Source organism: Gossypium hirsutum, chromosome D04 (genome assembly GCF_007990345.1).
Source record: "Gossypium hirsutum isolate 1008001.06 chromosome D04, Gossypium_hirsutum_v2.1, whole genome shotgun sequence".
Lineage (NCBI taxonomy): Eukaryota > Viridiplantae > Streptophyta > Magnoliopsida > Malvales > Malvaceae > Gossypium > Gossypium hirsutum.
This window is the reverse complement of record NC_053440.1, coordinates 5,158,266-5,176,396: the sequence shown is the minus strand read 5'-3', so window position 1 is coordinate 5,176,396 and position 18,131 is coordinate 5,158,266. Positions and strand designations below refer to the sequence as shown.

The 18,131-nt window shown below is 33.0% G+C and overlaps 2 protein-coding genes across 2 annotated transcripts; one reads left to right on the top strand and one right to left on the bottom strand.

Moving 5' to 3' along the window:
• Positions 1-254: 254 nt before the first annotated feature.
• LOC107935787 (U-box domain-containing protein 26) lies at positions 255-2,201 on the top strand. Its single transcript, XM_016868409.2, has one exon. It carries the CDS (start codon positions 845-847, stop codon positions 1,994-1,996), a length of 1,152 nt encoding a protein of 383 aa, XP_016723898.1. The 5' UTR covers positions 255-844; the 3' UTR covers positions 1,997-2,201.
• Positions 2,202-13,822: 11,621 nt separating this feature from the next.
• LOC107935789 (ras-related protein RABC1) lies at positions 13,823-17,420 on the bottom strand. Its single transcript, XM_016868411.2, has 7 exons — positions 17,256-17,420; positions 16,765-17,032; positions 16,092-16,160; positions 14,668-14,733; positions 14,418-14,539; positions 14,215-14,343; positions 13,823-14,150 (listed from the first exon to the last, which is right to left on the bottom strand). Exons 2-7 carry the CDS (start codon positions 16,883-16,885, stop codon positions 14,043-14,045), a joined length of 615 nt encoding a protein of 204 aa, XP_016723900.1. The 5' UTR covers positions 16,886-17,032; positions 17,256-17,420; the 3' UTR covers positions 13,823-14,042.
• Between the last annotated feature and the right edge of the window lie 711 nt (positions 17,421-18,131).

The window sequence follows — 18,131 nt, the reverse complement described above, 5'->3', positions numbered from 1 at the left end:
TTTATCTTTTAAAGGGGAATGAAGTAATAGTGCCCACTTTCATAAGCCTTTCATCCTCGTTCAAAATTCCCAAATGTGGAGTAGGAGTAGCCCACATTTTAATTTTCAACCTACTGCTGCTGCATTCAATTCAAACTTTCTTATACAAATAATTAAATTAAATTTTCTTTTTCTTTCTTTCTAGGTGGGTCAGTTTGACTGGCATCGATACATATAAGAAAGTTGGGGCATGAAGCATTGGGGGGCGCCGGGGGGGGACCATCCCTCCCACAATTATTCTAAAAGTATTACTATTTTCATTCAATCTCTCACTATGAGAAGCTGCCTTTGTTTTTATCTCCTCGTTCTCTTCTCTTCTCATATCACTCCAACTAAGCTTTGGTCTTTGCCCCTTTATCTCTTTCTTCTTTACTATTTGCCCTTCCTGTCACTGTGAAAGAGCAGACTTTTTCCTGCTACTACCGCTACTGCAACTTGAAAAATCCTCAAAGTTTTGTGTTCATCTTTTCATCACTTTATTGTTATTATAATTAGTTTATTACTTGAGCTTGTGTGTGAGTGTTCTTTCTTTTTCTCTTCCCTTTTATAAGGGTATTGATAGCTCAGTTTCACTTTCCCATTCTCCTGTCATTTCTTCACTTTTGGCTCCAGATTCTGAATTCTCGCCAAAAACCAACTTTAACAGTGCCTTTTGGGTGTTTGTGTTTTAAAGCTCTCCATCTTTTGCATTCTTTATTCCATTGTTTCCGCTGAAGATTCTTCATTTGAACAGATACTATCATTTCATTTTTGTTGTTTTTTCACATTCTTGTTGAAGCTTTTTTTGGGTAGGTTTTCTTCTTCCATGAGAGAAGTTGAAATGACAGTACCTCATTTATTTAGATGCCCAATCAGTCTGGACTTGTTCACAGATCCTGTCACTCTCTGTACGGGTCAAACTTATGATAGATCAAGCATAGAAAAATGGTTAGCTGCAGGTAATCTCACATGCCCCGTTACAATGCAAAAGCTCCATGATCCCTCTCTTGTTCCAAATCATAACCTTCGTCATTTGATTCAACAATGGCGTCAAATGGATCACCGATTTGGCCCTGATTACTTCACTGCAATCGACCCTTTAGTCTCCCTCAAGCACTGCCTTCAATCCCCTCAATCCACCTTCCAAGAAAAACTTGAAGCACTGCAAAAGATCCAACTCCTTACCGATCAAACACCTTCTACAAATCCCTTTTTGATCCAAATAGGCTTCTTGCCTTTACTTTTGCAACTGAGTTTCCAAATGGTAGACCCTGAATTCTCCCAAGACTATATGAACTTTGTGGAACAAGGGCTTACTTGTGTTCTTAAGTTGCTTCCTTACGGAGAATTAGAGAGTTTGAATATGCTTAAACAAGATTCTAAATTGGAATCTCTTGTAGTCCTATTCGAGCATGGCAGTATAATTATGAAGCAAAGCTTGTGCCATCTCGTGGGGGTAATTTCATCATCCTCATCAACCAGAGAGCTTTGTGCAATGATTGGAAAACACCCAAGATTCTTAAATTTAATCGTCTGTATTGTTAACCAAAATAATGAGGCATCCGAGACTGGAATCAAAGCCATTTCAGCACTGTGTTGCTTGGAGTCGAACAGGGGAAAACTAGTTCAACAGGGCCTAATCGACGCCCTGGTAACATATATTTTAAACTCAGAAAGGAGCTTGGCAGCAATGGCAATGGCGATACTAGAGCAAGTTTTGGGGATAGAAAGAGCAAAAGAAGCACTGATAAAGAACCCAAACGGTGTGAAAGCAGTGGTGAAGATGGTATTCAGGGTATCAGATCACGAAGGAAGTGAAAGTGCGGTTAACTCATTGATGATGGTGTGTCGGGAATCATTGGAAGCAAGGGAAAAAGCTATAGCAGCTGGAGTTTTAACACAGTTGCTGCTGCTTTTGCAGAGCCAGTGTAATGGTAGGACCAAAACTAAGGCAACAACATTGCTGAAGCTGCTATGAGCCATAGGGGACCCAGGACCAAACATTTACCATACCATGTGTTCTTTTAGGACAATTCATCACTGTGGGGCCTTTTTATATATACTGTATATTATATTTATGCATATACATATCGGTTTGTGTGGTGTATTGGTAGGTTCCATCTTTCACTTATCAATATGCACAAAAATATCAATTTATGTAAGCTATAGCAATCATTAAAGCATCCATATCCATTTAATAATGCTTATCTACTTTAATTACTGTTTTAGCAATTCATGGCAAATTAAACATTTTTGAATCGACTAACAACATTGCTAACTGAGAAATCAACGGTTCATAAGTATCCTTTACAATAATATTAATTTAATCATTTATTTGAAATTGATATATTTGTTTATATTTTAGAAGTGACCTCTTACCGGCCAATTAAATTCAAGTGAAGTTCATAGCCACCCCAAATTTGACGGAACGTATATGAAAGTGGAAGGCAGTCAAAGTAAGCAAGAAGTAGCTAATATATATTAGCAAATGGATGCAGACCAAAATATTCAATATTGTACTGGTGGACATATCATTTTTCTACTGAAATTGGTACATATCGATATCAACTTATTTTAGTATACCGTTTTGAATTTATTGACATTTTAAAAATATTTAACATATAAAATATTAGATATATTAAATGAGTTAGATTAAATAGTTTCAAAATATATTTTCAAAATATCGGACACTACCTTTCTTGAGAGGTGTCTCCATCAAGGGGATCTTTTTTCTTCGTATTTGTTTTTATTTTGCATGGAAGCATTCTCGAGGATGCTTATTCATGCTCAAAACAATAATTCTTTAAGAGGTATCCGTGCTAGCATCAACGGTCCAAGGATAAATCATTTGTTCTTCGCCGATGATGAGCTCCTATTTGTGCGTAACAAAAAAAGTGATGTTGATCGCATTATTGAAATTCTTAGAAATTTTGCCACTGTTTCAGAAAAAGAGATTAACTTTAAAAAATCCATGGTTTTGTTTAGCTCTAATACTTCGAGTGATTAAAGAAGAATATATGGTGACCTCCTTGGTATGAAGGTCGTGGAGAAGCTGGATAAATACTTGAGCCTTCCCCTTCCTATAGGTAAAAAGAAAAAAAGATGCTTTCATTAATGTTACTAATAGATTTTCATGCAAGATAAATAGTTGGACCAAAAAACTACTTTCATATGGAGGCAAAGAAGTATTCATCAAGGCGGTGTTACAATCCATCCCAACATACGCGTTATCTAATTTCTTGGCTCCAAAAGGTGTGATCGAGGACCTTCAAGCAAAGCTTAGCAAGACGTGGTGGTCTGGCAAGGATAAGGGAAAATTTTGGTTGATGCTCCCGTTAAAGACATTGTGCCACCCCAAAGGAATGTGGGGCATTGGTATTAGAGATATGTGGCTTTTCAACCTTGCTCTTCTGGGTCGTCAAGTCTGAAGACTTATAAACAATAAAGACACTCTTTGTTTTAAAGTGTTGTCTTCTAAATATTTTCCTGATGGTAATATTTTTAATTCCAAAAGGAGAGACAAAGCCTATTTTACTTGGTCGAGTATAGCTGCTGCTGCTGAGACTTTTAAGAAAGGGTTTGGCTGGCAAGTTGGTAACGGCGACCGTATTAATATTCAAGTGGACAATTGGGGAATGAAAGACTTAAATGGTGGTATCCTTAATTCTAATATACTTAACTCTCATGTCAAATGTGTTAGAGGTCTTTGGGTTGAGAATGATAGGTGTTGGGATATTGATAAGTTTACATGCTGTATAGGAAAGATTGGGGTTATAGAATTTGCAATTTACCCTTTAGGAATGAGGACCAAAGATATAGAATAATGTGGTTTCATAACCCTCATGGATGCTTCACTTCGAAATATGCCTATTCGTGGCTTCTTTTGAAGGAGATGGGTTTTGGTCCACACAGGTTCTATTGGAAGACCATTTGGATGCTCGACACTTTACCTAAAATTTGGGTGTTTTCATGGCGAGTAGGACACGAGCTTCTCCCCACGAACGTCAAAATTGTGTCCATTAGAAATGGCTTTAATTAGGGATGTCCTAGATATGGAGCTGTCACTGAGACCTTTTTACATGCTTTAAAAGACTACACTACCTCTCGTGAGGTCCTCTCCATTGGCGGATGGTATACGAGCACAACGTTGAGGCTGTATGATAACTGTATTGACTGGCTTGAAGACATGATGAGAATCCTTGACAAGAGAGCAATGGCTGATTTGATGACTACATTATGAAATTGTTGGAATAGTAGAAATAATTTCATGTTTAAGGGTAAAAAAGACAAGGTGCAGACCATTTGGGAAATGACTTAATTGCATAAAATGAGTTAATTTTACTGTTAGAATTAGTTAATTGAATGAAATTATTATTCTAGATCAAGAATGGGTTGAAAATCTATGCATAGAAAAGTTACAGAATAGTTCATGTACCTTTGTCATCGTTGCAATTTAGTCAAGTAAGTTCGTACTATTGTTTTTATGTTTATCACAATTCTCACATATTACATGTTTTATTAAAATTTGATCTAATGTTGTATTTATCTATTGAATGTTAAAGAATAAATAATAAATGAATATAGTGAGTACGTGGTGTATCTGAATAACAGGCCTTAGGCAGGTGATCATTTAGCATGTTTTGAGCCAGTGATCATTTAACAGGTACTATGTACCGGTGATATAGACCATATTGAAGGCTTAAATCCTGCACGTGTTGCAGATTTTCTACAGCTTGTGTGAGCAGCATCGTGAGTCGTTAAAGTTCTAAAGTTAACTCAAATGAGTGATACCCTCTTGATTACCTGAAATGACATATTTTTAGAATGATGATTTGGTTTATGGTAATTTTTCATATGGCATTTTGATGATATGAATTATCCAAGTATAAGTGTTTTTGGAAAGCTGAAATAATAGTAAAATGGAATATGATTTGAATTATTGTACTGCACAATACTCATCTGTTGTGAGCTATGATTAGCAGAAATTCTATTAATAACTTTGTGACAGGAACTTTGTTCATTAATCTATTTATTTGAATTATTAGGTTTAATTTGGTAATCTTTCTCGTTTAATTGACAAACTTACTAAGCTATATGAAAGCTTACTCGAGTTATTGTTATGTTTTCTTGTAGATTTTTTTGTGGGAATCGGGAGATCGGATCAACCTAAAGAAATCACACTATCGAGGATCTTGGTAGATTTTGAATTCTACTTGGCTTATATGGTATGTAATTTGGTATGCTTATGATTTTGGTGAGTTTTAGAACTCTTTGTATGTGCATGCATGATCCCAACTTAGGCACAAGTGGATATGAATGTGGGAGTCAAATGGTAAGTTGTTAACTTATATGTATGCTAGATGTGGTCAACTGTGAAAGCATGGAAGACTAACCAAGGTAAGGAATTGTTAGATGATTGAGATGTAGTTTCATGTTTAAGGTATGGTATGGTGAGATTAAGATGGTTTAATTGGTGTATATGCTATGATTTGTGAATGGTAGTTAATGTGGTGAAAGGATAAATGCTCATAATGTGATTCCATGTATGATATATTGGTTAGGTTATAGGTTGTTGATTTGGCATGTTATGTTGAATTTTGAATGTGTTTTGTAGCTTGGAAACATGTGTCCTGAGATGGTATGGATACATTTGCTTTTGCATGAAAGATAGGCTTATTTTGAGCCATTTTTAGGCACACACGGCCTGGGACACTGGCTATCACACGGTTGTATGTCACACACAGGCAGCCCACATAGGAGTGTGCCCTGGGCGTGTTAGGTGCAAAGTTCACACGGGTAGTCACACAGGCAGAGACACGGGGGTGTGACCCAAGTCAGTGAGTTATACGGGTAGACATACGGGTGTGTGGAGTAGTCACACGGGCTTGTGGGATAGCCACACGGCCATATTTAGAGCCACACAGTCTAAGCTTTACCATACAACTTGGACATACAGTCGTGTGACCCTAGAAGTGAAAATTTTTAGTTTTTCCCTAAAAATTTTTATTTGTTTTGAATTGGTCCCTGATTGTTCCTAAACTGTTTTTAAGGCCTCGTAGGCTCGATTTAAGGCTCGTAAGTGTATGTTTATTTTATTCTGAGTTAAATATGTATTTCTTAAATTAATTTGATAATGGAATGCTATTATTATTAATGTTTCTAATTTGTACGTAATACTCTGTAATCCTATTCCAACGACGGAAACAGATTATGGGTGTTACAATAGAGCTGTTTTTTTCTAGAGTTTAGGCTTTTCTTGAACTTTTACCTGTTTAGAGCATTCTCCAATATAGTGGTTACTCCCTACTTTGACAAACACTCTAGGAGTTTCTGTAATAGTTTTGCCTTTGTCTATGAAGCCTAGTACTCCTATCTTTTAATCCCTTTTTCTAGTTGTTATTATCACATTCAATTTGCCAATGCTACAATTGAATTTCTCAATAGTCTGCCTTGCATCTTTTAGCTCTTCTTCAAGCTTTTCAACCCTTTTTAATTGCTCATCAAACTTCATTAACTTTGCACCTACTTTTCCCTTCAAGCATGAAGACTTCTTTTTTCAAAAAATCATTCTCAATTAAAAGCTTTGAGTTAACTTCACTAAGAAGATTTCATTTGTCCAACATGAGATTGTAGGCTTTTAGAAATTTCCCATGTGTCTTTTCTTTATTGCACTTCATTGGTTCATAATTAGAAACATTTGATTTATCTACCTTCATTGTGAAAGCAACAAAATTACTCACTTGTCCCTCATCAAATTTTGATTTTAAGCTTGTTTCCTCATCACTCCAGGACGCACAAAGACTTACCCTTTTTCTTTTTAAAAGCATTTTTACATTCTACTTGAATGTCCAAAGCCATGACCCTCATGGTATTAAATTCTCTGTTTCTTCTCCTTAACAGGTTCACTTAACTTAGCTCTACATTTGAATTTCCCTTTTGTTATGGTATTAGATGACTTTGATCTTTTATCCTTCCAAACCGCTTCTTTGCCATCTTATTGAACCCTTAAGTAAGCAAAGCCAACTATTCTTAAATCTCCTTAATAATAGTGCTTTGTTCAATGGGCACAGTTTCAGCCACTAAAAAAGAAATGTTCTTATCAGACTTTAACTTGCCATTTTTGGCCTCTTCTAAATTAATCTCAAAGGTTTGAAGAGATCCAATCAACACATCTATCCTCATGGCCTCGACATTCTCAGCCTCTTCAATGGAATTTACTTTGATGTTGAACCTTTCAAGAAGTGATCTAAGAACCTTCCTCACAAGCTTCTAGTTTGAGTAATCACTTATTAAGGTAAAATCTTGATTGGCTAGGTCGCAGAGCTTTGCATAAAATTCTCCAATGGTCTATTTCATGCATCCTCGGAGTCTCAAATTTAGTTGTCAGTATCTAATGCTTAGATTGTTTTACTGTATTAGTCCCTTCATGAGCAGTCTCTAGTATTTTTCAAGCTTCATTGGTTTTAATACACTTAGATATTCTCCTAAACTCATGTGCATCTATTTCATAGAAAACATCATAAAGAGCTTTGGAGTTGGCATCAGCAATCATTTCTTCTTTTCTTTTTTCTTTTTTTTTTGTAGTCTACATTGGGCTTGGGAATTTTAACTCCTTCAATTTTAGTGAAGGGATAATTCCATACAGTTAAGATAGCCTTCCAAGCTCATTCACCTGTTAACTTGATGAATGTTTTCATATTTGCTTTCCAATAAGTATAATTTGCTCCATCAAGCATAGGAGGCATGAGACTAACGATCTTTCTATTGCCAGCAATTATTTTAATTAGAATAATATATGTTAAGTGAGAGGTTCTTATACCAAATCTAAAAATGAAGAAGGGTACTTGCTTGGCAAACCAGAACTGTGGCTAAAATGGTGCTTAGAACTGTGGCCACAATTCCAACCACAAAACAAAAAGTGCGAAAACAATAAAAAGAACACTGAGATTGTTTACATAGTTCGACCTCAATCTACATCTACAAGGTCTTGCCCAGAGTAATGATCCACTATCTTTCTCACAATACAATCAATTATTTAAGTCCTAACACTCACTAATTTAGTGACATCACTGTTGTACAAAGACTAGACCACTCTCCCTCTAAGCTTCCCCCTCGAAAGCTTAACTTTGCAAATCAAGAGACTCTCTTGATTGCTTACAAAAATAATGCACACATACACGTTCCTAACTTGAACAAATTTGTGCTATATCAAACTCTTAAAACTCTTAGTTATCCTTAACGTAAGCAAAACATAAATTTATATACTACTTACGTTTTGTTTACATAAGAATTATAATCTAATCACACCTCTATAAAGAAGGCTAAAAATTAGCACAAGATACTACTTTCATAAGAGTTACAATTTAATTCAATGCCTTCAAAACATGAAAAGTGACTTTCCTTATCCAACAAGTAATCTGCCTTAGGTTATAGGAAATCAATCTTCAAGTCTTCAATTTCAACTCAATTGGTTTTTAAGTTATGGGCTTTACACGTTTAAATATCTTCAAAATAAACAGTTTAGTACTTTTGTTCTAAAATCTGCCAACTCTTTAAAACAGACAAGTAAGGCAATGAAACAGTGCCTAAAATTGTAATCACTGTTTCAGCCACAAAAACAACAAAAAACAAATAAACCTACCTCTAAATGTGTCAACAAAAAATAATATTATTATTTATTTTTTAACATTATTCATGCACTAGTCAGAGCATAATGTCCTAGTCAATGAAACCGAAATTGGCCAGAACGAGTCGGTGTAACTGATACAGGCCGAAATTTACACCGGTGCGAAAAAGAAAACTAATCATTTTAATTTGTTACTGAAACGATGTGTACCGACTGATACAGAACCGAAACTGAATCCCCACGACTCTTTTTCTTTTCCTTATTTTATAGAATCAATTCTCTCGCTGTTCTCTCCTTTTGATAGTCAACCTTCAATTTAATTATTCTAGTTTTTTTTTTAAATAACATTTTGAAAGAAATTAGGGGAAAAAAGAATGTGATCCTTTGAATAAGGGGTGCATGTGCTTAATTCGCCATAATCTTTTTCGTTTTTCAATATATTTGTCATGATCCAGTTGTTTATTTATTTATTTATTTATCATTATATTGGTAATCTAATTACACTCCTACTCTCGAAGGTATGCATTATGTTGATAAACATGAATTTTAGATTTCGAATTTTATTTTGTTATATTAATTATGAAAGTAAATTGTATTGATTGTTTAAGATTCTTTTTATAGAAAATCATTTAATATTTTTTAAATATAAAATTATTTAAAAGAATTAAATGTTTTTAAAATGTACTAATTTCTAGTATTACAGACATTACACGTGGTTTATTGATTATTATATTATATTGAATTGTACAAACATGTTATTTATAAAATGCATATGAAATATAAATTTATTTATTATTAAATACTTAAATTTAATATTTAAAACTAAAGTAAGAATTCTTTTTCCTTTTACTTTTCTAGTTAATGAAAACTAATACTATAAAAATAAAGTAATTTTAATATAAAATTTAACCTTTTCATTTCTTATATAAGCAGATTTAACAACAAACTTTGAGTCATAATTTTTATTTATACGTGTAATTAATATTATAAATAATAAAAACATATTTAAAATGGCACGATTAATAATATAATGAATAAAAAGAGGTATATTGGGCAGTTTAAAAGTTGTTAAGATTTAAGAATTTTGAGATTTTAAGTTGGTATCTCTTATCTCTATTATTTATAAGGATGTCAATTGGGCGAGATAGGTGTCGGGTACTCCCTCTGTACCCATCCCTGTCAAGAATTTCCATTTCCATTCTCGTCCTGCGACCTGTTGTAGGTACAAAACTCAAAATCATCCTTGCCCCACGACCCGCAAAACTAAAATCATCTCTGCTCCACCACTCATGTGGGTTTCTAGACCCACCTAATTCCACTATACCCACCCCGCAACCCACTTCATATAATATATTTATAAATATCAGTTAAATAAATATAAACCAATTCTTTTATGAAAAAAATATGAAATAACTATCCTCCGGACTCCCACCACATATGTGACATTATTCCAATTGTCACATTTAAAAAAAAAAAAGTCACCGCGACCCTTTCATATAATATATTTGATGTCTCAAATACATCAAAAATGTCTTCAAATGCAACACAAGTGAAAAAATTAAATACTATTAAATTAATAAAATACTATTAAGATAATTATTAAATTATTTTTTTTATAAATGTTTATTTTTTAAATACGCTTATTATATTATACGGGGCGGACGAGGATGGAACGAGGCGGGTACAAGGTCATACTCATGCCTGCCTCACCACCCGCGAAACTTGTACCCATTCTCGTCTAATTGGGTGCGAAGTAGGGTAGGACCCTGTGAAACCCGCCCCACTGACATCCCTAATTATTTATAAAGCTCCTTAGTGAGTTGATGTCATATACCAATCAAAACCTAACTCAGTTAAGGAATTACTAAAAAATTATTTTATTCGTAAAGTAAATTATATAATTATGAAGGAATTTTTTATCTTTTATATATGAAACTTTAATAAATATTTATTTATTGATAACTCTACTTTTTCAATTATTAAACCAGAATTTTAACTCAATGATGATATATTAAAATTATTAAATATGATGAATAAGACTGATATTAACACTAAAGCAAATCAAAATTCCATCAGTCCATTATATAAAGAAATCAAAACCTTTGGAGCTTGTAGATCTCCTACCATATATCTCAAGACTTTTCTATCCCCAAGCAATGAAAAGGAAGGACAGTTTTTTTATACCTTTCTTTTAATATAAAGATTCAAAGTTGAATTTTAACTTTCTTAAAATATTTTACAGAAAAGAAAAAAAAAAGATTTACTATTATTTTCAACCATACTCAACAAAAGTCATTATTCAAAAGAGCCTTAGACCCACAAAGAATCTTGATAGTGGGAAGGAAGTTTCCAGTTGCATGCAAGTGCCATCAAAACTATTTTTGAGTAAATATACAAATGTTAACAGCAACTCCATCATCTAATTCATGCAATATAATTGATGAGACAGTTTCTCTTGGGTGACGTTAGAAGTTCTGTGACTTAAATTTTTATTATGTTAACAACAACTCTATTATCTAATTCATGCAATATAGTTGATGGAGCAGTTTCTCTTCGGTGATGTTAGAAATTGTGTGACCCTAATTTTTATTAAAATAAAATACAAGTGGCAAGATAGGATACAGGCTGCACAAGTGAAATCCATATAGAAGTATACTTCCTCTATGTTATGTTGATTAGAACAAGGTGTTTTGATTTTACTGCATTACTTCAATTGGACTTTGATTAAAATAAGGTTTTTAAACCTATAAATAGACGTAATAGTCTCTTCTCTTGTATTATTCCAATTCGACATAGTTAATTTTCTTTTCCTTTATCCGTTTTTTTTTCTCAAAGGATTTTCACTTAAAATTTCTATTTTTCTCTCTTTCTTTGCTATTCATTGTCATTATCGACGTTTATTTTTAACATGTGGATACATTTACTTGCATATTGTATTTATTTTGATTGAGTACAACTTGGAAGCACGTTTCCTGGGCATGGCACTCAAAAAGGAAACCCAAGTTAAAAATAAATAGAAAATAATAGACTGTATATTTTGGGAAACATAAAGAAAGAAAGACCCATAAAGGACCACAAAAGTCAAAAATCAATGGGGTGCTGTTTAACTTTAACAATAAAGGTGTAAATAATATATAATTAAACACTTTACCATTGACAAAATCCGAAAATGGTCCACATTTTCGGCTACGAACCGAATCAAGCAAGAGATTGAATATCTTACTGTTCGATTGCTCGTGTCCAAGATGGAATATTATCAATTTTGCCCCCACTCTTTTTATCTTTTTTTTTTCCTTTCGATTATTAATGTGTTGAGGAGAAAAAATAGGTTGAAGTTGTTATGGCGATTTATCTCAAAGATTGTGAGCCATAAGTGACTAAATTGAGGGGAAAGAGACTATGAAAAACTTAGAAGAAGTTTAATAAAGAGAGAACTGGTAGGAAAAAAAAGAATTCTCTCGAGTTTTAAGGGGAATACTTATAGGTAAGGGTGTGCAAATTTCGAGTAAAATCGAATTAATTTGGTTAACCAACCGAATTCGGTTAATCGGTCGGTTAACCAAATTAATTTGGTCGGAGGTTAGTTAATAATTTTTTAGAAGTTCAGTTAACGGTTAATTCGGTTCGAAATTGGTTGGTTAATCGAATTAACCAAACTTAATAAATAATATTATAATATACAAGCATTCGGTCGGGGTCGGTCAGTTCGATTAGTTTTTAGTAAGTAGAAATTAATCGGTCGGTTAATTCGATTAATTTTTTTATATGTTTTATACTTGTTTTAACCAAAAATAATATATATATATAAATTTCTGTGTACAAGTTCAGGTGTTTCTCAAAACCCCGAGACTAGAAGTCAACATCTAGAATACGGCTTTCGACCCAACAAAGTTTGTATAAAGTGATTCATTTTAGTATATATGATATGATCTTTTGCTAATAGTTAGAATTTGTGTTAGATATGTTCAATTAGTTGGTTTAATTCCAAGATTTACAGTTATGCACTTGTATGAATTTTTTGTTAGGTTTTGAGTATGAAAGGTTAAGTTGGTTTGAATGTTTAATGTTTTAGTATACAATCACTTGAAATCATTAGTAGGTTGTGAATTAGTTGCTTGGAAATGTTTAAATGTAATTTCAGGTCTTGTTACCTTGTAATAGGTCGAATTCTGATAATAACAAATTATCACGTCGCGACGCTAAACCTTTGTCGTTGCGATGAGGAACAGAATAAAGTCCTTACGACAACGTCATTGTTTCGAGGTCACAACGAGCCTAGACAGAGAGCCACATCGCGACAAGAAAACCCAAAACTCGTAACGTCGACTGAAAACTTTGAATTCTTTACATTTTGATCCATATATATGTAACTACTTATTATGTGGAGGGAGAAAGAAAAGTGAAGCTACTCACAGAGCATCTACAAAGTTGTTTCCCGCAACCAAAAAGTGTGAATTGAATACTCTTTAAACCAAAGTGCAATTTCATAAAAAGTAACTCATATTTAAAATGCCACTGTTTATTGTTTAACCTTATTCCTTGATTCCGTCTCCTTTTTGAGATAAAATAAAATATTCTTGAATTTGCTTTGTAATGAAACAGAGTCTCCACTCAAATGCCTTGCATTTTCACTTGTAAATTTCGTTCTTACCCTTCAATGGTACAGCTGCCAATAAAAAGAATATAATCTTAACTTCATTCGAAATTCGGAGCTTAATAATTAGCTCAAACCCGATCGAATAATCATTTTAAATTCGAGTTGAACTCAAATTTAATTAAATTCAATTATTAAATTTTATACTTAAATTCTGAGGTCTGCTTAATAAATAAATTTAAATTTAATAATATATATCAATGACAATTACATAATTTAATAATATGAAAATATGAAAAGCCCAATAAGTTGTTTGAGTCAAATAGTACTAAGCTCAAATTTGGCTCGCTCAATAGCTCGAACTCAAGCTTGACTTGATAATTATCAAATTGAGTTCAAAATTTTGAGTCAAACTCGAATAACTTGAGAACACCAATTTCTCATTTACTTTCACATTTTTTATAGTTAAAAGAAGAAAAAAAGAAACTATAAAATTAATTAAAATGCGGTTATTGATAGACTGCAAAGCTTCCTATCATCATCGAAAATAACATGTAAATCACAGTAAAATGCGACACATAATATTAATAAATTCTTTTCTTTTGAAGATTAATATGAATAAATCGAATTGATGAGCTCAAGATTTTAAGCGGTGCTATGTTACACGGAAATCACGTTTCATATGAAATATCAATATCAAACTGAAATGAAGTTTATATAATTATTCTACCAGAAAACTGGGAGGGAATAAACGCGCTGTGGTTAGAGATTTGGGAGATGGAGTGTATAAACAAAAGAACCAGATCAGCAGCAAGCGCCTGTAGCAGCATTGGCTTCCGGTGTCTTCTGGTTAAACATGTTCTTTTTCACACCTTTGGCCCCCTCAGCCAAAAGGCTAGGTGTATCAACAATCTGCATTTAAGTTACAAAAAAATTATAATAATTGAACCAAATAATAGCAGTTCATTTGATTTACCTTTAGAACAAGCTCATCAAAGCACTGTTGTACGTTGACATGTGTTTTAGCACTGCATTCAATGAAAAGGCAACCATTTTCTCTTGCAAACTCTATTCCCTCTTTCTTTGTCACAACCCTCTGGCTTTCCTGAATTTCATTTTTGATGTTTACAAAATGATATAAATAAATAGAGTGTTGTTCTATGTCAGAGCAAAATTTACCTTGTCAACTTTGTTTCCAACAAGCATCTTGATGCAGTCTTGATTTGTGGAGTAGAGTTCGAATTCCTTAGCCCATACTTCAGAAAGATTTGTAAATGTTTCCCTTCGTGTTACATCATAAACTGTTCAACAACACTTTTAAGACCATAGCTATGTTTTGAGTTGGACTCAAAAGAACGAGGAATAAAGGGCACAATACTTGAGACAGGACAGTGCTAGACATGCTAGCAAAAAGAGAGAAAATAGTTACCCATAACGACCCCTTGTGCGCCTCTGTAGTAAGAACTTGTCAATGTTCTGAATCGTTCCTGCCCAGCTGCATAATCCACACATTCAACTGTTAGATCAACCAAAGGAAAACTCACTCTTAACTTTAAAACACAGACTTGCCCAGGTTTTTATTTGTGTGAAAACGAGCTCTTGAGCTTTTAATGTGTTTTTAGTGAAAATTTAGTTTATTATTAGAGAATCTTACTTTAATATTCTAGTCTTCAATTTATATATTCTTAATTGTTCAATATATTTCAGATTCAGAGTAGTTAATAGAGAGATTAGAGTAGCTACTCTTCCTTTAGGGGAAGAGCTAAAAAGCTATTGGAGCTTCAAGAGATCAAAGCTAGAGAATAACTTCAAAGGAGGGATTCAAAGAGGATTCAAGAAAACTTTCTATACCTTCTTGTAGATATTGGAATGCTCTAGATTAGAAAATGAAGATGTGTTCAAGATAGTTTTAATTAGATTTTGATACCTCAAATGAGATTTAGGGTCGATATTGTCTTCTATTTGGATGTGTGTGGAATTGAGACTTGGTTTTCTTTATTAAGGTAAGCTTATGCTTAGGTAACCTAGGTGAGTTTATTATTAGTGACATAATATCTAATTCAAGCATTATAGAAGGAGTGGATTATTTGATTAACATTTCTACAACAATTCAAGATAAGTAGTACATGTTAGAGAGCTTGAGATGAGGTTATAAGAATATGCTTAGGTATTGACATTTCACTCATCATTTTATTACTTAATACAACATTTACGTATATACTTGAGCCCGCATCACTCCCCCCTCCCTCATTCCTTGCATGTTGGAATCATGAGCAATAGAAACAGTAAAATGTATATGATGATGTAAATGTCATTATTAAGGACTTAATGAGAAGGATTCTGGTAGAAATAAGATTAAACATTGAAGCCAAAAAAAAAAACACATAACAAACACGTTGATACCTAAAAAGCAGGTTTGTACAATTCCCTCAGGTTCCACGTTATTGATGTTTTAGTTGCTTTGTGCGTTTTTTTGCACCCAAAATGAAGGGAAAAAAGAATAAAAATACTTATAAACGTCAAACTCTGAAAGGTAAGAAATCCAAGCCAATACTTATTCTGCATAAGCTGCTCGTTAAAAGTCCAAAGAGAAAACCCAAGTGACTCTCCCCAAGTAGCACCTCTACTAGTTTCCACGGCACCATCCTATCCTATTCTTTTTAAAAAATTCTTTGCACTCAATAAATAGAGGTGAGCTCTAGACTAATTAAGAAAAGTCCTAAAATCTATGAAAATGTCGAGCTATCTAGCACAGAAGTAGAGAATGCAGCAATCATTAAAAAAATAAAGCCCCACTTCCATCACATAAATATTTTAAAGAAAATGAACACATTAGTAAACTTTAAGTTTTACCTGTATCCCAAATTGCAAGCTTTAGCTTCTTGCCTCCAACAGTAACATGTTTCACCTTAAAGTCAACTCCTGCATAATCAAACAAGTAGTGCTGTATATATGATAATCATCGCGCATAAAGACATGCACGCAGATTAATGATTCTTATAATCAATTTAACTGGCAAGTGGTAAGCATAAAATCCTGGGGCACAGTGTTTATAACTACAGAACGTGTTTTAGGACTCACTCGCACATACTTGATTTCAGATGAAAGAAACAAAAATAATTTCATCCTCTTACTATTCATCATCATGTTTCCTTTTCCATTTAATAAAAAAAATCCAAAGAAGAAAAAGAGAAAATGTACACATTTGTTGGTAAAAATATAAAACAAATAATTAAGTTCAGAAGTTTAAACAAAACATCCAGAGACTTAGATTACATTGAATAAATTAAAAAATTTCTAATTATTTATTTGCATAAAAAAAACTTTCGATCATAAATTATTTATTGAAAAACAAAATATCTTGACTGATTAAAAATTCTATATGCATGATAATCGTAACTACATTGATAAAATTAGATGCCCTCCTCTATAACAAAATAAATACCAAAAAGAAGCCTAGATCAAGACAATGCCATTACGATGACATAAAAAATTTTAAAAATAAAGAACGTGGATGAGTACTGACCAATAGTGGGAGATAGTTCATCAAAGGTACCGGCGGTAAAACTTAAAAGAAGACTACTCTTTCCGACGCCTGAATCTCCTATCATCAGTAGCTTGAAAAAGTAATCGATCTGTGTCTCCATTTTCTAATTATTTTTTTACTTACTACACTCGCTTCAATTTAATTCTTTCAATTTTCACCAATTATTTTACGATTAAATCTCCCAAATCCCCTCTCACTTAAAAATAATAATAATAATAAATCACTGCCTCATCCAAGAAATCTGATCCTGAAAAATTAACATAATATCAAAGATAATAAATATTGATTCGGAAAGCTAGATCATCATAAAGTTTAACCATAAAATGATTATAAAACTCCATCAGAATAAAGGTATTGATTAAAAAACTAATCATAAAGGATCCTAACAGGTTAAGATCATGATTAATCATGTTTATAAAAACATTAATTAATGAGAAAATTAATATTGAAAAATAATGCGAGAGAATTACCTTTTCTTTTCTTAAAGAAAAACTTGTAAAAGCATCCTGGAAATTAAAAAAAAAAATTTGTGCAAAATCAAAATGGGAATAAATGGAGAGCGTGGCTGTTGCCGATACCTGGAAATTATAATATAACTAATAAGGTATTATTAAGGCAAAGTCACCTCATTAGCAAGTGTTTTTTTTTAAATAAACATATTTATATAATTTTTTTAAAATACAACGTCTAAAATTAAGGCCAAAGTTTTCGCTAACCTATTCTCTTTTCTCGCGCTAACCCGTTTAACACTTTCCTTTAAATTATTAAAAAAAAAACCTCTCCTCAAAATAAAAAAATTTTCTCAGCGCACCATGTGTTCATGGAGAGTATTTAAATTGGGTTAAGGCTATGAGTTTTTATCATATTTATCATTCATGTGTTACGGGCTAAAGTACAAAGCCCGTGATTATGGTACAAGATGCGCTCCATGGAGATTGATCTATTAGATGAGGATCATTTAGCCTACGAGAACTGACCCAATTTCAAAAGCTATTGGAGAAGCATGTCAGATTGAAGCCTAGTTGGTCCGATAATGAAGATATGGCAACATAGGCTATTTGTAGTAAGTAGGGAAATCATATCTTATAGATTTGATATGATATGATGTAATCTTGTAAATCCCCAAAATTAAGGGATAGGCTAATCTCGTCTGTCGATGTAAATATATCTTGACCGTTGATTTTGGAGGAACTCAGCTATAAATAGAGAGTCTCCCCCTCACTTGAAAATCATCCATTGTCTGTTGAATTCTTAAGAATAATAGAGTTCTTTGAGCATTTACTCAAACACTTTGTGTGCATTCTTTCTTTGGCTTTCTATTGTTCTTTTGTACTTTCTTTTGGCAC

Bases quoted from the DNA above. Each gene is read 5' to 3' on its own strand.
- LOC107935787 (XM_016868409.2), top strand. From the start codon at position 845: ATGAGAGAAGTTGAAATGACAGTACCTCATTTATTTAGATGCCCAATC.
- LOC107935789 (XM_016868411.2), bottom strand. From the start codon at position 16,885: ATGGAGACACAGATCGATTACTTTTTCAAGCTACTGATGATAGGAGAT. The intron at 14,734-16,091 runs GTAAAACTTAAA...TGGATTATGCAG, and splicing joins GCTTGCAATTTGGGATACAG to CTGGGCAGGAACGATTCAGA. The intron at 14,344-14,417 runs GTAAATTTTGCT...AATGAAATTCAG, and splicing joins TTGGAAACAAAGTTGACAAG to GAAAGCCAGAGGGTTGTGAC.